The following is a 21,944-nucleotide window of genomic DNA, read 5'->3' as shown; positions in this document are numbered from 1 at the left end:
ACAAACATACCTATTACACCTTAAACCCCTTACACTTTTGTTAGTTCATTTTTTTTTCATCATGACAAGAAAGAGAAAATCAAAAGCTGAAAAGATTTCACTTTGTGAAATGAAATACACTGGGAGTTTATTCAGGCAAGCTGACAGGAAAGGTTTGTGCAATGTCGCACTACGATAGTCTGGGTACTGGTAAAACTGTTAGCTTTGTCATAGTAAACTTAATTGTCATAGTAAACTAAGTGTATATTAAATCTAGGGTCTGTTTATGTATGAAGTATGTAAGCACTTGCAAAGTGTGTAGGAATACTGTTCCCTTAGCTTTACTCTGTGGTAAGCCTAAGGGGTATGGAATACTTTTATACCTTCTCCACAGTTGTTCCTTCAGGGGGTTGGAAAATGGGTTCTGGCATTTTCTGGGTAACACTTTCACCTTAAAGGTGTGCCAGAGCCCTGCATCACACGTTAGCTTGCCTGTGTGCTTGGCTCCAGAGTCAATGGAGGCATAGGTGTCCATCACTCCGACATACACACACACTAGAGTTCACAACTCTTACATACACATACCTTAGAATGTGCCTTAAATTGCTGCCAACCTATACTGGCCTGGCACAGAAGCTCTGAGTCGCAACACAGTGGGAATTTATATCCACAGCCTCATCTGTCTGTGCAGGTAAGATATGTGTAGTGAGCCGATTGTATTTATTGACTGATTTTGATTCCATTCTTGCCTCACCCACAGACTGCTCTCCTCTTGATGGACAACAGTAACTGCAAGATAATTCTTTTGAATTGAATTTAGGCCCAGCATGTCGAATTCAGCACACAACACAAAGCTGAAATGTTGTTCCATTCTCACATTGCTTTCCACGGCACCGGACCATGGTGCCTGCCATGGCAACATCCAAGTACCTTAATTTAAAAGACTAGTACAATATTTTTAGCCTAATCTTCAACTAACATGTCTGTTGTATTTGGTCATTTACAACTGACAATTTATTACATGTTTCTGAGCACTTAGGAACGTCCACTGACAAAAAACAATTGTTGAGAAAGAGATCAATAGGTATGTAGTAATTGACTATATGCTGCATATATTCCTTTAAGACAACTGAGAAGCATTCAGTAATGTCTGTATACAGAAGTAAGCTTCATACCCAAAGGACAACAAAACATGTTTCAGCACTGACCAAAATTATATTATCCAGGGATTTTTCTGCCGTTTGTATAAGCCAAAACTTGTATAAACACTTGATATCCTTAATTTGAAACACCTGAACTTTTGGGTTTGTGTGCCTGGAACCATGAATTCTTTAGTAGGTTTTCAGTCTCTAACATATTTTTATTTTTATCTATTGATTTTTTTCTTAGCAGACACCTACTTGTCATACTTGTCAAGGAGCATGCTACAGCCTGAAGCAAAGTATCACTAAAGAAGCTTCTGTGATGATTGAAGAGTTGACTCTGAGGAACACAGTGAATGAGAGGAGGCCTAAGGCAGATGGAAGTGAGTGTTGTAGGGCTTGATGACTGCCAACAATACCACATGACTTTGTTTTCTTTGACTATGACTTATGAAGAAAACAACACACCTATTGCACCTTAAACCCATTACACTTTTTGGTAGCTCATTTTTTCATCATCATAAAAGAGACAAAGACACAAAGCTAAAAGGATTTCACTTCTTGAAATGAAATACACTGGGAGTATTTGCCTTATCATTCACTTATTATCTATTAGAAATAAGATGCAAAGGTAATACAAGTTCAATATATATATATTTGAAGGTCGTAATGTTGAAAGAGGAACTGGGTTTACTGAGGGCAGTAAATCTGATTGAAATGAGTGAAAGATCACATCTAGAATTAGTTTACCAGAAACAGCCCCTTAGCTGTTGTTCTTGGAATTATATGTATGTAGTAACAACATATATGGGGTAAATTTGTAATGATTTATAAAAATAATATCTTGTTTGATAAAATCTAATGACAAGCACAACTGATATGAGACGATTATTATCCTGTTCTCATATTTAGGATTTATATGCAGTAAACTTGGAAGGAATTAGAGAAGGTTGCAGGTTGATCACTGTCCTGCTAGATGATATATGATATATGACATGTTTTTCTTTCTTTTTTTCTATTGGAAACAATTTCTTTTAAGATAACGATTCATATTCATTGCAAACAAGTGAAATATAAAGCTGTTTTGAGCTAATATCATTAAGCATTTGTATTTATTTGTTCTTTTAGAATTGTACTGAATATTCTATTGCCCATTGTTTCTGTATATCCCTCACATGAATATTATATAATATGAATTGCATAAAATGTAATGATTATTTATGATTTTTATTTTAATTTAATTTCTAAGCATGTGGTATAGAAAAATAGATTTGTTGGTAATATGTTTGTATTCCTTACATTTGTATGGATACATCACTTTGTTTTGTTACAAGTAAGTAGCAATTACTTTGGAAATACTGTTTTTTTCCATATTTTTCAGAATATCTTTTGATCCAGCTGCATGAATTTGCTAATAAGCAGGAGAATGGATTCATGAAATTCAGTTGCTGAACCACACACACACACACACACACACACACACACACACACACACACACACACAAATTCAATATACACCAAGATAAAAATATTTATTTAAATTCATATTCAGTTCACTGACTCTGAAGTAAAAATGTAGCCTTTTTCAAGCATATGTAGTTGCATGAAATACATGAAAAATATAAAGTACATATGAGCAAGGAAAATCTTTCTATTTTCCTTAACTCTGTCCTAGTGGTCCCACCGTCTGCCTCGCCTTGTGTGGGGCTGATCAACCTTCAGGGACCTGGGGCATGTTTCTCGGACACCTAGAGTCAGAGATGCTGAGAAGCACACCTCATTCAGAGATACACGAGAATATATAGATGGCAAAGCAGATGAGTTAGCAGAAATATGTAAATGACATAGCAGATGCAACATGTTCAGCCATGATATAACATGGTGTTTAGAATGAGACACAAAATCCAGACCATTTTACGTAGCCTTGCACCTATCTAAAAGTAAACAGCATAGGACACCATGAAAGCAAGAGAGAGAGTAGTAAGAATGACCTAGTTATACCGCAAAGTCCCAAACATCACCTTAAAGAGAGAGAGAGAGAGAGAGAGAGAGAGAGAGAACGAGAACTATTTACAGAAAAAAGGAGTCGAATTGTGGAGAATTCTGAAAATATGCATAAAAAAGGATATGCATATTTAGTTCATTAATCAAGAATGTACTATTCTTCCTCTGCAAATAGGAATTTCCCTGTATTCTTCTTATCCCAATTCTTCTTTGTTTTGCTCAAGGCTACATTTATGGCTGACATCTCATCAGCAGCTGTAGTTTGATTATTCATACACGAGTCATATTCATGACCATAATCCAAACCATAGACTCAAACAGATGCAGTTTTACTTCTTGTTTAACATATATGGCCAGTCTCTAAACTTTAGCCATCCCTGCCAGTCTGAGTGATAAGAGCAGGGCTAAACTCGTACCTTTCTTCTGAATCATCTAGAAGACATGGCAGTCTTTCCTGAGGTTGATTTAATCCCTGAAGCTTTCTTTAACACAGTGTTCATACCATTTTGTATACGAAATTTATGATAATCCATGTTGCTACACAATGACCAAATAAAAAATGCAAACCCCCCCCCCCCCCCCAAAAAAAAACAACCCAAAACTTGACAGTGGCTACAAAAAGCTTTTAGAATTGGTGTTCTCACTGAGGCCCCTGGCAGCACATGAAAAAAGAGTAAGGCAAGCAGTTAAGATGACTGAACTCTTGTCACCAATGATCCTCCTATTAGAACTGTTCCTTTGAGACTCTGTCAATATGCCCAACAGCATTTTTATCTCTCTGTGTGAAGTACTTTTAAAAAAATGGGCTCCTATAATGCACTCATTAAATTACTCAAAGTTTTCCCAGAAGTTCTCCACATGGTGTAGCAGTGAGTCACTGCGTTCTTCCTTAGAAAGTATCTAGAAGAGTCTCTCAAGCTCTCTTGCTGTGCCTCAGATTATAATACCACTGCTACGATGAGAAGTGCAGAGTGGCTCAAGCACATTTAACCCACATGTACAATATGAAAAATTATATGTACAAGTTTAGAAAAAATGTTTGTTGGGCCTGAAATTGTTTTCTTTGGCAGTTTGATTTGAATCTACCAACTCCATTTCGGTTGAGATTAATTTGCACATTGCAAACAAATTTCTGAATGTAAGTATATTGTTAATGGAACACAAAGCTGGTTATTGCTAGATCCATTAAAATTTAGTGTTCACCAGTGTTTTGCTAACCTCTGTCATAAACCACCACATTTCAGATAAATGATGGGTTTTATGTGTATTCAGTTACTCAACAAAAACTGCAGACATTAGCCACAAGTTACTGTAGTGGTCTCTATGTCTTAGAGCTTGATCTAAGGATGCTGCCTGTATGACATATCATAAAGCAAATTCTAGGTTTCCTAGCTAGCTCTATTTAAAGTGACTGGTATAGTGCCCCCTTAAATCTTTACTCCATCACTAAACAATGAATTGGCTGAGTGTAAGAATAAGCATGCAGTGAAAGTGTTAATACATATGAGCCCAGAAATGAGATGCAGATGGTTCTCCTCTGAGTGTGGTGGTACAATCCACCCCAGCAAAACGTGGCTGAATTCAAACCACAGCATATAAATTAAAGCCACAAGTTGAGTTCAGAGAAGTATTTCAGAAAACATAATGTTTAGTAACTGTCATGGTTTTAAAAAATGTACTTGCTGACACTGAAACTGATGATTATTTATGGGAAGAAGCATAGGTCACAGTGTTGTTTGTTTGGTCAAGAAGAAGTCAACAGCATGAAGAGCATAAACGAGAGTTAGAGAGAAAGAGGCAGAGAATGAATGAGAGACTGGGAAAGCAGGAAAGTGAGGAGGAAGAGAGCACAGAGAGGTCCAGCCGATGGGGGAGGGTGGCTGCAAGTGTGTGACAGAGGCCAGCCGCAGAAAGAAGGAATGTCTCTGACAGGGAAAAGGTTGCGTGCAAGAAGAGGAGAGAGGAGGAGACACAGGCAGCAAGGAGGAGGGCAAAGTGACGTGTGTTTGTGTAAGTGTGTGTGTGTGTGTGTGTGTGTGTATACGTGTGGCTGCTGCTCAGACTGTTGAATGAGAAGGTCTTGTCCAGCTTCATTCTGTCTGCTTTCTCCACATTGGAGCACATGTACGACACCCGCAAACGCTGACCGCCATCCAAGCTCACCTGCAGACCAAGCGGCTAGGGCAGAGCATGCATGCCCTGAAGACACCCCTTACACATGTCGTGGGATGGCCTTGGCCGGCAGGGACGCCTGCTCACATTCTCTTCACCGTGATAAGTACAGTGCGGATCTGGAGGGCCTGGTCTCTGTGCTCACACTGCCTGCTGCTGCTGTTGATGATGCAGCTTCAGCATTCTCATGGCCACCCACAGTGCCTCGACTACAAGCCGCCTTTCCAGCCTCAGGAACCTCTAGCCTTCTGCAAGGAGTATGCCAAGTTTGGCTGCTGCGATCAGGAAAGAGACACCCAGATTTCCCGCCAATTCTATGAGATTATGGGCTATTTTGATTCGTCCGGGTTCATGGCGTGTGGGAAGTACATCCGCAGCGTTCTGTGCCAGGTAAGGCTCGGAGCCGGGCCGCCCATGCCTGTGCCAAACAGCAGCACATGACTCATCCTGCCAGGCTCTGAAAGAGTCTTACACCAAGTCCTATGGCTTATTCCTCAAAAGCAAAAATCTGCCATGTGTAAAACTGAAGAGAATGTCCCAGGAGATGTAACTTTAGAAAATTAGAAAATCCTCAGACACAAAGACACTAAATAGGAAGGCATACATAGTAGAGTGGTGATATGGGATAGCTGCTAGTATTTCTTTTCATTGCCCTTATAATCTCATGATAGTGTTTCTACAGCAATCATTTTGTGTTGGCAAAGGGAGTAAATAGTATAGCACAGAAGTGACACTATAATGAAACACTAATATATCATAATGATATATTGCTATATCATTATAGTATTGCAAGCTCTTTTTAAATTCAGTCATAGATGTTTCATGTCTGCTGGTGTTAGACTTCTTTGACCCCAGTTGTGCAGGATCACAAGAGTCATTTCAGTGATCATTTCCTTTCAGAGAAAAAGAAAATCAGATTTGCAGTCATTTCAAATCCATTTGATTTCAAATCCACTTAAATGATGCCATTTCACTTAAATTCACTGAAATGCCATACATTGTGTAGGTGACACAGTAAAGGCCTGATTCACTCGAGCATTTGAAGATAAAGCTTTGCTTAGTGATGGCCTTTGTCGGGATGTCTCCACGAGCTCAGGGAACTGCTTCAGTGACAGCAGAGGCATAGGGAGAAGCAAAACATCCGTTTCCTCTCTGACCAGGGCACAGGATCTCTTATATTCCCAAAGGGAGAGTCTGAGGAGAAAAGAATATAATAATTAGTTGTATTAAGAAATTGACAATGGAGATGGTGAAAGAGCAGTGATGGGACAGAGGCAAAGGACTTTATGGATGGAGATTATGGATGGAGAGAGAGAAAGAGAGAGAGAGAAGCAGGCTGGGGAGGTGAGTTCAGCCAAGGAATTAGCAAATGACTGAGGATTTTACAACATATTAAATTTGCTATATGTTCCCTTAATTTCAAAGCAGTTTCTTGTAGGCTAATTTTGAAATATAACAAGCAATTGAGCAAGCAAACAAGTGAACAACAACAAAAAAACCCTCATCATCACTTCCTATCTTATCTTAACCATAACTGATTACCTAATGAAAGGTTCTGAAAACATGTATTCAGTTATCATTGTTAAATATCTCTATTGTTTTGTTTATATTTAACATGCCTTCTTGTGGAGTTATGAGTGTAATAATATGATAGCATTTTGCCGGACTATAAAGTGTAAAACATCAAACCATGTCTCTCTGTGCCTCTTTTGTCTAATGCCCATAGGCTAATATTTTGATGCAGCTTTACACGTGTCAGCATGGCAGAATGATTAACACTGTCAGCCCACAGTGACATGGGGAGGCTGATGTTTAAAGCACCCCAGCGGAATGCACCAAACTTGGTGGGAGAGAATTTAGAGTTCGATACCATCTGTTTCCAATTTGAGCAAAAGCCAAGTGACAGATTGGACCTCTCAATCACATCCGGAGCTGGTTTCCTAATTATAGACTGCCTAGGAATGGCAAACACAAAGAGAGAGGGGATCATATGTAGATGGGGAACCATACGGGGGTCAGAAAGGTCAAAGAGACACAAAGCCAGGCAGAGACTACAGAGGAGGAGAGGAAAAGACAGAGATGTGGCATCAAGAGTATGAAACGTTTACTCATCCAAACAGCAGAGGCAAATTTAAAAGTGGAGGTTTGCATGTTGGTTGGAATGGACAATGATCCCGTTTCACCTTCTTTTAAGTCTTCTTTTCTGTTTATTGCAGTTAAGCGAATTACAGTTGTTATTTCAGTGTACTTTAACACCAGGCTGCTGTTTAAGATTTTAACTAAAGCATACCAAAGCCAAGTTACTCTATAATTCCATTGCTTTTAACAAGCACAAAACATTACTTTCACCTTAAATAACCCTCTTGATAAGCTTATGCTTAGCTTGAATTAGAATCAAACAAAAATAGAACAAATAACTCTATTCTGCTATGTCCGTATATATTCAACTTTGTGAAATACTGCTAATTTTGTGTAACAGCAAATCCAAAGTGCCTTCATTTGTTTTATTTGTTTGAAGTTATTGCAGTCATTTGGGCTGTAGGCATGTGGTGTTGTAAAGGACAGCCCTCTGATGCATGTAGAGTTGTGGATGAGAGGTAATAAGTGCCTGGGCCAGCCAACTTGCCTATAAGTTGCTGTATGATTGTACATATTTATAGCACAAGTATCCATCAGCAGAACTGAATGCTGGGAACTTGACTTAAAAGAGAACGTGCAGAACAGCACGTTTACTGAAGCCTTTTAGGAAGAAGACGGGAGAGGGAGAAAAAATTGAGAGGGAATAAAATATGGGATATGAGGCAAGTAGGAAAGTTTCCAGTATATCAAAAGCACAACCTTTATAAAACCTTAAACACTACTTTTTTCATTGTGAGGTGAAAATGTATTTCATAAAGTATTTTTACCAGCTGAGTCTCTGAGGCCAGGTATGTGAGTAAGGTAGGACAAAATAGATCCTGCGTTCAAGCTGCTTTTAATATTGATTATATCCATTAGCATCTAGTACTGTGTTTTTTTTTTCTGTTCTATAGGAATGTTCTCCTTATGCAGCGCATTTGTATGATGCCGAGGACGCAAACACCCCTATGCGTGACCTCCCAGGCCTGTGCCGTGGCTACTGCACTGATTTCTGGCTACAGTGCCGGTACACTCTCAGCCTGCTGACCAACAACAACATCACTGCCACGATCGAGGAGGACCGCAAAAAGTTCTGCGACTACTTGGAGCTGAAGGACCCAGAGTACTGCTACCCGAACGTCCTCACCAGTGACGAGCTGAATGCCAACCTGGGTAGTGTCAAGGCTGAGCCCAATGGCTGCCTTCAGCTTTGCCTGCAGGAAGTGGCTAACGGATTGCGCAACCCGGTGGCGATGGTACATGCCGACGACGGCACGCACCGCTTTTTCATAGCAGAACAGCTGGGCTACGTGTGGACATACCTGCCGGATGGCTCGAGGCTCGACAGGCCCTTCCTGAATCTCACCAAAGCCGTGCTGACGTCGCCCTGGGCCGGAGACGAGAGGGGCTTCCTCTGTATCGCCTTTCACCCCAGGTTCAGTGTGGTCAAAAAGGCATATGTCTACTACTCAGTGTCTGTGAACAAGCAGGAGAGGATACGGATCAGCGAGTTCACTCTGTCCAACACGGATGTGAACATGCTGGATCACTCGTCTGAGAGGTGATGAGACGGGACCCTAGTGTCCTGTGCAGCTCACAATGTTTCCAGTGGCCACATATTTTGACACATGCCTTAACAGTCAAATGTCTGGACACACAGTATTCCAAATTTTGGAAGTTGTTCCCAGATATGTTGAACACTTGTTAGCCAAGGGACTGAAGTACAGAACAAAAGCTATTTGTTTGCGAGGGGTTGGGGAAAAAATGTTTATAGTAACATTTTTGTTTTGGAAAAAAATCACATATTCCATAAGATTCAACAGTTTATCAAATGTAAGTCTTTAGAACAAAATGTGATGAAAAACAAAATGCAATGAGATGTATTCAAACTTTTGATTGGTAGTGAAAATAAGCACCAAGATAAATGCATCTATCATGCATGCATGCAGATTAATGTCAGATTCAGATTTGTGACTAATGATACAATATTTTACCCAGCAACATTGCTGACACCATACTATTTGTCAGGGATATGATTCCAATTAGGAGCAAACTGCATCTACACTGAATAGTCGTACACTGAGATGTTCAGCAATTCGGTGATTGTTTTGGATGACAGGACTCTTTTGGAAGTTGTGGAACCTGCAGCAAACCACAATGGAGGGCAGCTGCTGTTTGGTTTGGATGGCTACCTTTACATCTTCATAGGAGATGGAGGCAGAGCGGGAGACCCCTTTGGCCAGTTTGGAAATTCCCAAAACAAGTACTTAAGCACACACACACACACACACACACACACACACACACACACACACACACACACACACAGTTATCTAACACAGATCTGTATTACTCATTAGACAAATTAGCTGTGAACAGCTGCCATAAAGCAGAGAGCACATTGTTTATTGTTTTAGAAAATGATGCTGCTACATAATGATAATCTCAGTTAATGTGTTAAGCTGAGGTGCGAAGCAGCTTCACCGATTTTAAATGCAATCAGAACATCTCTAAATACTCTGCGCAAGTCAATCGGACCTTGATTTTGGAAGGGGAAAAATGCTATATGTTACCTCAGCTTCCATGGTGTTTGGCAAACATTTACCCACAGGCTCAAAATATTAGACTTGGCTGTAGCACATTTTGTTCCAGTACTGACAGGGGCAAACCTAGCAGTACCCAGTGAGTCTGCAGTGGCATAGCACCACTCTGAAACAACAATATGGCCCATAGTTTTCCTTTAGTAACAGCCCCTCCATACCCATACAGCGTAGACTATGGCTTTAGAACCTCGGTGCCAAGATTGAGAAGTCAATAACCAGTACAGTGGATCAAATCCAAAGCTGTAATATGGAGACTACATGTTAAATGTCTCATTGTGGCGCACAGTGAGAACTTCAAGGCACTGAAGTCACAATGTCTTCCTTTGGCAAATTATAGCTACAGGGTCTTAGAGACTCTGCCTCTAAGGTTTGTTATGGTGTGTGGTGTTGAATATAAAGGAAATTGTATTAGTAGATCATTAGGAATAAGTACTACAATAAGTGTAGTAGTTGCTACTAACTGCCACAAGATATGAGTTTAAAGGAGATCTTGAGAGAGAGAGTGCATATGCATGCCATATTTAATACTGACAGGCACTGTTTGATGTAAGGAAGCATATGTGTGAAAGAGAGAGTGAGCAAGAGAGAAGGAGAGGGGGGAGAAAAACCTTTCAGTGTTGTATAAAGTTTCATCTGGAACAAAGATGAGTTGTATAGCTTGTGCATATTTTACAGGTCCACTCTACTAGGCAAGGTTCTGCGAATTGATGTAGACAACAATGATGATGGCGCCCCCTACAGTATCCCATCAGATAATCCTTTCATCAGAGAGAAACATGCAAAACCAGAGATCTATGCCTATGGAGTGAGAAACATGTGGAGATGCTCCATTGACAGAGGAGACCAAATCACAGGAAAGGGGCGTGGCCGCATGTTCTGTGGAGATGTTGGACAGAACAAATTTGAAGAAGTGGATCTCATTGAAAAAGGTGGCAACTATGGATGGAGGGCAAAAGAGGGGTTCTCCTGCTATGACAAAAAACTGTGTCTTAACTCTTCCCTTGGTAAGCATGTATTTTCATATTTGCCTTAATTATATTTTGTGTGGTTCTATGTGGCTCAGAAATTATTTTGAAAATAATTTCTTTGCTCCATTTTTCCAGATGATATCCTCCCTATATTTGCTTACCCACATAAACTGGGAAAATCAGTAACTGGTGGCTACATCTACAGGGGCTGTCAGATGCCAAATCTTAATGGTCTCTACATCTTTGGAGATTTTATGAGCGGGTACCGTGGCTATTATTTTTGTTTTCTATTTTCTTCATAAACAAATTGACAAATGACTACATTTCATTATCTGCAGAATAAATCTAACAGCATGTATAAGGTCCCTAAAAGCTTCTAAATTTTAAACATTCACTTCTCCAAACAATACTAAATAATTTTAATATCACTATGAACCAGTTTAATCATGTTTATGTTTAAGCACTGACATCAAAACTTTTGTCTGACCTCATAACCCTAGACGGCTCATGTCTCTAAAAGAGAACCCAGGCACTGGAAAATGGGACTACACAGAGCTATGTATGGGCACAGACAAGACATGTCGCTTTCCCAAACTGATCAACAGCTACTACAAGTATATCATATCCTTTGCTGAAGATGAGGCAGGTAACCTTGAGCACTAGGTTTGAGTGTGTATAGGAACCAACAAGAGCTGGGTTTTCTCATCTTATATAATTACAAGAGCTAAGAGGATCTGGATTCTCACGTCAACTGAATTACTACTATACTTTTCTTTTTAAGGTGAAAAATAGGTCTCTCTATACCTTCTCTGTCTCACGTAGGTTAGTTAATGACCTTTGGTTCATATCATCTTGAATGATGCAGCATTATTACAGCAATTTACCTTTAGGGAGTTATTGTCATAGCTCTTTATTATGCTCTTGCTCTGACTTTTATTGTGAATTTGACAAGAGCTGCCCTGAACTGCCTTGTGGAAATGTTACACATGAGTTTCACAATGGGGAGGGGGACTCATTCCCACTTCCACTGGAGAAAATCCTGAAGATTTCACCATACATAGTTATTTCCATTGTATCTGTACTGGTCAGTGTGAGTTCGAGTCTATTTTAAAACTATTTTTAAAATGTCATGAAAAATGTAAGTATATACTGCTGTTTTCCTGATGAGTTGATTTAAAGAAATACCACTATGCTTCAGGTATGTGCATCAAGTTGCCATGACACTTAACTGGTTGTTACATCCCCTTGTGCTTAATGTCATAAACTGAAAGACAGGGTGGCGAGAGAACACTTTTGATCCTGTAAACAATAAGAGGCGGGCTCATTTGTTTCTTTCCTGTTTGACTTCCTGTCTTTAGTTTTTCATCTTTTCTGTCCTAATTTATTTCCCTTTTGTTTAGGTGAGCTCTACTTTCTAGCAACAGGAGTGGCGAGTGCAACTGCCAGAGCAGGATTGGTGTATAAGATAGTGGATCCATCCAGGTATCCACATTTAGAGAACACTATGAACTTTAGAACAGTGAACTGTATCTCAGCAGCATGCACTTGCATTTCAAACACTTACTACATCAAACACTTAGTGCTTCACTTCAGACACTTACTGCTCCACCAAAGCCAGGAGGGTGGAAGTAGTTTTAATTAGCAAGCCATTTGATCTTCTCTGATCATCCCTGTGGTGCCTTGGTGCTCTCAGCCTCTTTTCATTACAGAGATGCAACCACAAGTGTATTTTGTAAGCCGACTTAGATGCTTTCATCTCACACCCTTTAGGAGGGCACCTCCAGGCAAGTGCACCATTAAACCCACTCCAGTTCATATAAAGGGCAAACTGATCCAGTTCCACCCTAAGGAGGGTAAGAGACAAGCACAAACTATTTTCTTTTACATACAGGCAACTTGATGTCACTGCTTCTCTCTTTTTTTCTTTAATTAACAATATAGAGGATGCTCTGGAGTTCATCTGCTTTCCTCCCTTTTACAGATTTTGTGATCAATAAAAAACCTAAAACAACTGCTCCCCCTAAGACCAAAGCAACTCCTAAAGCCAGTTTAACCGTATCTCGGACCATGACAAGAACCACAAAAAAACCTCCCACTGCAACTCCAGGGATTCCTGCACAAATGTCAAAATCACTTGCACCGACTCATAGGCCCAGAGCACCCACTCCAAACTTCCACATTCCAATTCCAAAGCCAACCTTCAGGCCAGCAACAACAAACCCTAATGTTCTTAGAACACAGAAAATGCCAGCTGTCACCATGCATCCCTTTCTGGACCAGGTAACTACAGTGAGGCCAGAAAATATTGCCACTTTGGTGGGGAGATCAGGCCAGGCTCCTGCTTGGTCACACACAGCCAGACCCCTGGTATCACAAGCCACAACTCGCAGGGCACCTCCAAACGCATTACGCTTATCCACTCAAGGGTCCCACATTGGCAGCAATACCAAGAAGTATTGGACCACCTCTGTGACCACTCCCATGCCAATATATTGGTCTCCATCCTTTAAGCCCACACTAAAGACACCACAACCTAACTTCACCTTCCTTAAACCTCAGGAGAAGTCTCAGGAGGGCACTAAGAGCAAGTCTGACCAGCCATCAAACAAGCCTCATAAGAGGGGCAAGGGAAGAAAAATTAGGAACCGCCAGGGCAAGGCAGGTCAGAGGAGGTTACGGCAAGGGCAGGTGAGGCTGGTTAGCACCATTAACTGGCCAGACCGTGGACGAGTGGAAATCTTTGTGCGAGGTGAGTGGGGAACAGTGTGCGATGACCTCTTCAACAGCAAGGCCGCAGCAGTGGTGTGCAGGCAATTGGGCTTTGCCAGGGTTGTGCGCGTGGTCAAACGGGCTGAACTTGGCTCGGGGGGCAGTGATCTCAGCATCCTCCTGGATGATGTCGAATGCGAAGGAACGGAGAGGACGCTGCTGCACTGCAAACATGCTAAAGTAGGCAAACACAATTGCTCCCACGCAGAGGACGTTGGGGTTGTGTGCGGCTACGGGGGGCATGGTGTGGAGTGACAACTCTGCCCCAGCCATCTTTTCGTGCCTGGAGAACAGAGGACAATGACAGAATTAGAAATGTGTCAGTGCCCATTTTTGCTGTCAATTTGTTAATCTTCACTTATCTATGATGCAGAGATAACAACATACTGGGGAAATAATTCAGTGCCATCAATCTCAGGTTAAACTAGCCTTTGATCAGAGTTAAGTTACAGGTGTTGAGTTTTTAAGTAATTTAAATTAACTGAAGAGAGATATAATGATAAAGAATAACAATCAAGTATTGCTTTTGGTAGACATTTCTAGATCATAGTTCTAAAAGGAGATGTTGATCATCTCTGGTTAAGATAATACTCAGATGTATAATACTTTGGGTTTACTGAAGTAAGTTAGCTTTTTCAGAAGGCAGTCTTCAAGTGGAAGTTGTTCTTTTTCACTTCTGAACTCTTTAGATAACATAACATATCTATAGGTTTGTAGGCACTGCAGATTAAAGAACATTTTTTGCACACTGGCATAAATTCATTGGTAAACTTTACACAGGCCTCAAAGGATGCTTTATATACTTTCCACACTCATATCACTTGTTTCTTATGCTTAAAAATGTGTAATGAAATGGTCTACATGATTTTTATTTGAAGTTATTTCCATAATCCAACACTAGTTTTTTTTTTGTTAAAGCCTAAAGATCAGTATATAAAATATATTTTCACACATGATGATTTTTAAACCCTATAGATATTTAGAGGGTCCCAAAATGTTAACAATATTTAAATCTAGGTTGTTTCAGTTTTGACAGTGATTGTCATTTTAGATCAATTTGTAAAACAACCATTTTTTACCGAAACATACATGGTTAAACTATCTCCTGCCTGACATAGTGACCTAATAACAGGTGGGGTCATAAAGGGCCTAATGTGAGAAAGGCTATAAGACACAGAGAGCTGTATGCCAAGGAGCCCTGTATCACTGTCTGTGAAGTCTGTATGTATCTTTCACCTTCTGGAACATACTTCATGTGCATATAGTACAGAGCAGTTCTACAGCTCTGTCAGCTAATATTTATACAGGTTTGTGGTTTTTAGTTTTCATTTCACAAATCTATGAAAGATTATACAAACTAAACGCAACATTTGGTTAAAATTTGGTTATGGAGCCACCCTCCAAAGTACCTTTCATCAGTCTCTAACTGTGGTCAAACAGTTGGATGTTTGTCAATGATTAATTTGCTGAGGGAATTTGTCAGCCGTATCCAAGGTCAACTTGCAGTGCCACATGAATGACACACATTTTTTTGTAAGTGTTCTTTGGATGTTTATAATTAATTATACTAACAAACATGAAATGGGTTTTATATTCAGTAAATAGAATAATAAAAAATGCTGGGCATTATTAGTTCTGTTAATAGTAAAAATGAAAAGTGTAAATAAAGACCTCAAGAAATATAATCGTGTTACTTGCATAACCACAGTGAGAGACAGAACTGAGGAGAAAAGCCCAGAGAAATTAATGAAAACTCGTTCTCCCACTCAGTTTAAGCCAAAGCAAATTTGAAAGGCACCCACACAGTCTGAGCCGACAGGAACGATGTCCACGAATGAACAAATTAGACACAAAACCATTTTCTAATTGTTTTGAAAATTTATAGTGATCTTAATATGAGACAATAATCGTATATTTTATAATAGCCACAAATGTGGTTTGTAAGGGATAACAAAAAGCGTGTAACCACTTCTCCGACACACCATAGCGCACAAGGGTTTTCACTGCTGCACGGCTACTTCAGCCTCAAGTATCGTTTTCTAATTGGTTAGAATTTCACTTGAACCTCCCTTTTTGGTTACGTTTATGGTTTACTTCACGTAAGCCATACGAAAGCTAACTCCTTTGCTTTGAGTAAACGAAGCCGGTAGCTCGGAGATGAATGGCTTTATCAAAGTAATCCCATACATTTGGTGTTACAGTATTAGCGTTAGTTAAAGTTTGATACAATTGATAGTAGCAAGGAACTTCACATACATTTCGAAGTGATGGATTACATAAACCAGACTGGGTTCAGACAGCGTAAGTTACGTACGTCATATTGTTATTTGTACTGTGAGTTCCTTGGACAGTTTCATTTTCGCAAATGTAGCTAGCGCTAGCTAGCTAGCTAGCACATTGCTAACCAATTGATTATCCATTATAGTTACTGCTAATATATTAGCTAGCTAGCTATTAGCCACGCACGCAACTCGCTATTCTAGGTAACGTTTGGGTAGTTAGCACTGAACAGCCAGCGTATCTAACTACCCAAACCCTGTCAAAAGCCATGCCGAATATGTACTACTGATCCCAAATAGCTAAGTTTCTAGCTTGCTAGCAGAAGTCATTCTTCAGTTCCTAGCCAGTGATTACGATGCAGATTGCCATCAGTTTTAAATTATTATTCCTAAAGTATTAACGTTATTAACTAACCTACTGTGTTAAATAATGGCTAGCTAGGAAGCTAGTTAGGTAAGATTTCTGTTGTGCAGAAATAGCTTACTAGGGATAGGATAGCTGTCTGCCAAGCTGTTTAGCTAACCTAGCTTAGCTATTTTAGCTCATTGCTGCGTGTGTGCGTCTTTGAGCTGATGGTTGCGGTTGTATTTTTGTTGTAATAACCAAGGCAGAAGACGTTACTTTTTTAACTATGTTGGTTAAAGCTAACCTTGTTGAAGTATTTGAAAACGCATCCCATTTCGCTAGTTAGCTAGTTTATACTGCATACGTAGGTTAGCTAGTTAACGCTAGGTAGCTAACCTTTTAAATTTTGTACCGTTAATTGTCTGCACTGCTCACCAAAACTCACTAATTTAAATAGACTGAGTAGGCCAGTGTCAGAATAAAAAAACCTCAATATTCTGATAACTTCTCTATGTAATTACCTAGCTAGCTATCGATAAACATCTTAAGAATAGAGCTGTAGTATGCGAATGTAATAATACATAGCAGCAGCAGCAATCTATTTATGGCTCAGCTGTTACGTTACTATGGAGTCTTGATGTTATTCACGTTGTTTAGATTGATATTTTCATGTAGTATTGTTACAGGGTCTGGCTAGGTAGATGATTGTTAGTTAGGTTAGCCTGTTCTGCTAGACTGTGACTTCAGTAACTACACTCTAACAGAAAGTGAATGACTCTTGCTGTGACTTTTAGCTTGGTATTTGTATTTTAGAATCAAATGTTAGGATGAGGAACCCTGCCATGGACTCCAGCGAGCCCGGTCAGCTCTTTGATGACACCAGTACCAGTGCTGGGCCACAGGGCGCTGGACACAGTGGCTTGGACAAAGGTCCAGTGGCCTATACAGGACAGACCGTCCTCTCTGACCCCATGTCCAACCTTGCCATGGCCTATGGGAGTAGTCTAGCCAGCCAGGGTAAAGAAATGATGGACAAAAATGTAAGTGACATCATGTATAAGGAAAGGCTCGTCTGCAGACACTAGTGCGTTTTAGGATGCACAAGACTGTGGCACAAATACATGTGTTTTTATAAGCTTCTTAGTCAAATAACCTCTTCCTTTGAAAAAGCTTTTTATGCATATTTGTTTGCAAATGTTCACATGCGCTGCTGATACAACACACTTTATTTTTCTGCTTTTTCAATTCAAGTTTTCATGTATTACAGAGTGACACAAAATAATGTATTATTCTTTTTTTTTTTTTTTTTTTTTTTTTTTTTTTCCCATGGTTGCTCAGTGCTAAATCTCTTTTGTTTAATTCACAGCTTGATCGTTTTATCCCAGTCTCCAAACTGAAATATTATTTTGCTGTGGACACCCTTTATGTTGGCAAGAAGCTCGGACTGCTTGTATTCCCCTATATGCATGAGGTAAGACTGAATATTCTACTAGATACCGTAACATGTCTGGTATTCAAACTTGAGGTCATCCTTGCACCTACTACGTCTTTTCCAGACATGGAAAGCCAGGGGATTTGGTTATTTCGTTAGGTCATGGAATATCAGGAACTTTTGTTTGTAACACCTTTTAACTTGCCATATATCAAAATATTATGTTTTCATGCGTTTCCCATGTTGTGTGAGTGTTTGTTATGGTTACTTTACATGCCCATTTAACAAAGGCAACATCTTTTTAGTCAATGAAAAGTCATGGAATTTGATATTTGACTTGGTGGGAACTCTGTTTATACTTTATACTCTGTTTATACTTAAAATTGATTTTGATTTTGAAAATCAGCTTTAGAAACAACACAAGCTTTAGTGGTGAATATCAATTATTGGTTGTGTTTTAATGTTTACACTAAATCTATGCTAATCCTTAAAAAAAAGTTACACACACATCTAAATGGTTTTAATCCTCACAAAATGGCAGTTTGATATTTGTATTATATTTGTACTTTTTTATGCGTCATCACAGAACTGGGAGGTATGCTACCAGCAGGATACTCCAGTAGCACCACGCTTTGATGTCAATGCTCCAGACCTGTACATTCCTGGTAAATCATGACATGCAAAGTAATTTCTCATTGTGAATAGAATTGTAGTTTGAGACTGCTACTGCTAATTTGGGATTACATTCTTTGTGGTCAGAATAGAACAGTTTGTGTAAGTCCTTTTGATGTGAACTGTGAACATCATACACTGACTTTTTATTTTCTGGCATTGCTTAGATTAGTTTATTTATCTTAACCAAGTGTAATGCATAGGATATGTGCCCCATTATGCTGTTTAACCCTTTTCATTTTCTTTTCAGCAATGGCATTTATCACATATATTTTGGTGGCAGGATTGGCCTTGGGCACACAGAACCGGTAAGAGGGGTGCTCTGTATGCTCTTACAGCCAAATGAAAGGATTTTGTACACTCTAAGTCTGTTGGTTCTATTTTAGGGAACTATTATACTGTTCTAGTTCTTGGGTCCTCTTTTAGACAGCTTTCTTTTTAATTCAAACTCTTATTCAACACCCAACCTTTTAAGCATAATCTTATTTATGTGTTTAAAAAGCATTCATGTAAGTAGTATTTGTAAAGGCCTGGCAGTACAGCAGTACCAGTTTTGTATGCAGTGGTTCTCTGTTTAACCTTCATAGGCTCAGTGGGTTAGTACCATAGTTTAATAAGCCATGGAAAAACTGGGAAGCTTTGCAGTGTATAACCGTGTAACTAGTGAGCAACACACATGCTTTTTGAATTGAATGAAATGCAGGTTATACAATTGAATCTGCAGTTTCTCTGTCTGTATGTTTGTCTGTGCATCTAGGTTTTCTCCAGAGTTCTTGGGGATGCAGGCTAGCTCAGCTCTGGTTTGGCTCATTATTGAAGTGCTCGCTGTACTTCTGAGCCTTTACCTGGTCACAGTGAACACAGACCTGACCACAATAGACCTTGTGGCATTCTCGGGATACAAATATGTTGGGTAAGGTAGCACATTCAGCCTCGTTTACATATGGTTAAAAAATTATCAACTACTTCCTGAAAGCTTGAATGTTGTGTACACAACCATTAATAGAAAGTAAAAGGGCTTTTCCTTTTAAAACAAAATCAAAACTTTTTATTTGATTTTTGGGGCCTCAGATCATTAGTGGGCTCTACATTCAGAATTTCAGAATGGAAATGCAAGTTGTACATCAGAGTTTGGCACATTCATTGCAGTATTCATCTGAAAGTAAGGACACGTGGCTTGGGGAATATTCTTGCACCTGTCCTTGAAGTATTTAATAAACACCTATTCCATTAATGAGGTCATTCCTAATTCCTTTTCCCTCAGGATGATAGTAGGAGTGCTGGCAGGGCTTCTGTTTGGAAAGACGGGATATTATCTAGCACTGCTGTGGTGCTGTGCTTCTATCTTCGTCTTCATGGTGAGTGTTTAGTGACTTGGATTGTCATAGATAATAGGATTTTGGCATTGCCACTGTTTGTTCCATCACAGGATACCAACCCTGCTGCAAGCCATTTTCTTAAGGCAGTGGAGTCAGTAGTATGGAGAGCCACAGTTAGGCAGATTAGTGGATTCCCTGCTTTGCCACTTTGGCTTGATTTATCAGTTAACATGCGAAGTTCAGTAGGATAAATAAAATAAAAAAAACACCAAGTTGATGTTGAGGCCTGTTCATGGAGGAATTACAGCCTTTGGCTCTGGCTCTGGCTATGGAATTTTCTGAGCTTTCAGTTTTTCTAATATGATGCTGTTTAACATGTACTTACTGGGAAAAGACCAGGTCCCTTTCAGTTCGTTAAATCTGTTCTTTTCCTTGGTGGATTTACACTGAACAACAAAAATATTTATGGTTCAACCTTCTATTCTCTGTCAGGGTTTTTTTTCCCCCCAGACTGTTCAGTAGAGGTTATTTAGTAAGTAGCAATCTGAGAATTGTTAAGCCCTCTGTTCCAGTAGATCCTTTATACATATTCATTTATAAATGTATTTGCTTCTGATTATGTTCAGTCAAAGGTATTTTGTGTTGTTCTTCAGAATACATATTCTGAGGGGTTGAGATTTTATTAATGTTTTTTCATACTTCCTATCACATTGTACAAAATCATGAACATGTAGCACAGCAGTACATCATGATGCATTTCCTTAGACAGTGTATATGAATTTGATTTACATTCCAATTGGGTTCCCTTTTACTACTGCAATAAGTTAATTTGGAATTTAATTTCTGTTGGACATGGCATTTGTAGTATGATTATTAGGGTAGTCTGTTTTAATGCTGGGTTATAGCAAATGAAGCAATTTGAGCTGTGTAGTGAGTACTGAACCCTGAGCAACCTTCCATGATAACGAAACCCTAACTGGCATGTCCCCTGCCCACTGTAGATCCGAACACTGAGGTTAAAGATTCTGTCTGAGGCAGCTGCGGAGGGTATGATCGTCCGTGGAGCGAAGAATCAGCTACGCATGTACCTAACAATGGCCATCGCTGCTGCACAGCCTGTGTTCATGTACTGGTTAACCTTCCACCTGGTCAGATAAGAACAGGAGCTCCAAAGGGAGAGGGGCCTTCCTGAAGCAAATCACCACCACAATGAGAACTTGACACTCTTGGTCTTGAGGGAGAGAGGGATGAAACTATTTGCACAAATGTAATAAAAGAATAAAATGGACAAGCATCGCAAGCCTCACAGCAGTAAATGTAATTGTCCAAGCTGTCTTTTGTATCGCAAACCTTGTTTTTTTTTTTATGTATGTCTCAAGAAGGCAATTTGCTATTTGTGTTTTTGTATGATGTACAGTGCAGTTGTTTAATATTTTAAAGCAATGTGAACGTGTAATATGTGTATTAAAAAAAGTCTAATATCCCAAACTGTCTTTGAGCCAGTCTGAATGGTGTCCAATTAGTTTGATGCAAAATTCCTGCCATAACTTTGTTTCTGGCTCTGTATCATGACTATATGTATACATGTAAACTCTTCTCTACAACTGATTTTAAACAAGATGTTTGTTTTGTACCTGTTCTGTTAAATGCTTTAAGAATGGAGTCTGAAAGTGAAAGAAGACCTGTCTTTGCTATTAAAACCAGTGAAAGCAATAATTAGTCATGTCATCCCTAATTGAAAACATGATCAAGAAGAATGAATTGTAATTGCTTGAAAACTGCTATGGTGTTATCTTGTGAAATTACCAGTACAATTTATTAGTTTGGACAGGATTGGCTTTTGCATTTTAAAACCAATGGATTAGGGGTGCCACACTGCTGAACTCAACATACAGAGATGGGCCTAAATGTCTAATAAATAATGCAAACAACCTAATTTTTCTGCCAGGTAGTTTCATCATCTAAATACAAATTATTATTATTTTTATTATTATTGTTATTATTATTATTAGTTGCATTTATATAGCACCTTTCTCAAACAAGGTTGCTTTTTACAAATATTGTTTTTTTTTGTTTTTTGTTTTTTTTCACACACACCTGATGAGTAGCAGCAGCCAATTTGTGCACAGCGTATGCAATGT

The 21,944-nt window shown here is 39.4% G+C and overlaps 2 protein-coding genes across 5 annotated transcripts; both read left to right on the top strand.

Moving 5' to 3' along the window:
* The first annotated feature begins 3,709 nt into the window (after positions 1–3,709).
* On the top strand, positions 3,710–14,657 carry si:ch211-136a13.1 (HHIP-like protein 1). The gene is made up of 9 exons (XM_027029308.3): positions 3,710–5,687; positions 8,330–8,976; positions 9,535–9,678; positions 10,694–11,022; positions 11,122–11,248; positions 11,487–11,632; positions 12,387–12,468; positions 12,757–12,839; positions 12,968–14,657. Exons 1-9 carry the CDS (start codon positions 5,316–5,318, stop codon positions 14,008–14,010), a joined length of 2,973 nt encoding a protein of 990 aa, XP_026885109.3. The 5' UTR covers positions 3,710–5,315; the 3' UTR covers positions 14,011–14,657.
* Positions 14,658–15,861: 1,204 nt separating this feature from the next.
* On the top strand, positions 15,862–21,739 carry yif1b (Yip1 interacting factor homolog B (S. cerevisiae)). 4 transcript variants are annotated; one of them, XM_081715622.1, is made up of 8 exons: positions 15,862–16,065; positions 17,194–17,420; positions 17,747–17,851; positions 18,399–18,477; positions 18,735–18,792; positions 19,209–19,397; positions 19,749–19,842; positions 20,805–21,739. In XM_081715622.1, the coding sequence occupies exons 1-8, from the start codon at positions 16,023–16,025 to the stop codon at positions 20,958–20,960; spliced, it is 951 nt and encodes a 316-aa protein (XP_081571748.1). In that variant the 5' UTR covers positions 15,862–16,022; the 3' UTR covers positions 20,961–21,739. The 4 variants fall into 4 exon arrangements, with proteins under 4 accessions (XP_081571748.1, XP_081571749.1, XP_026885118.2 ...); XM_081715623.1 differs by having other exon boundaries at positions 15,863–16,056; XM_027029317.3 differs by having other exon boundaries at positions 15,864–16,065; positions 19,242–19,397.
* Positions 21,740–21,944: the final 205 nt, after the last annotated feature.

This window comes from Electrophorus electricus, chromosome 6 (assembly GCF_041902795.1).
Source record: "Electrophorus electricus isolate QZ-2024a chromosome 6, ASM4190279v1, whole genome shotgun sequence".
NCBI classification, from domain to species: domain Eukaryota; kingdom Metazoa; phylum Chordata; class Actinopteri; order Gymnotiformes; family Gymnotidae; genus Electrophorus; species Electrophorus electricus.
Note: the sequence above shows the minus strand (reverse complement) of the source record. Positions and strands in the feature narration are given on the sequence as shown.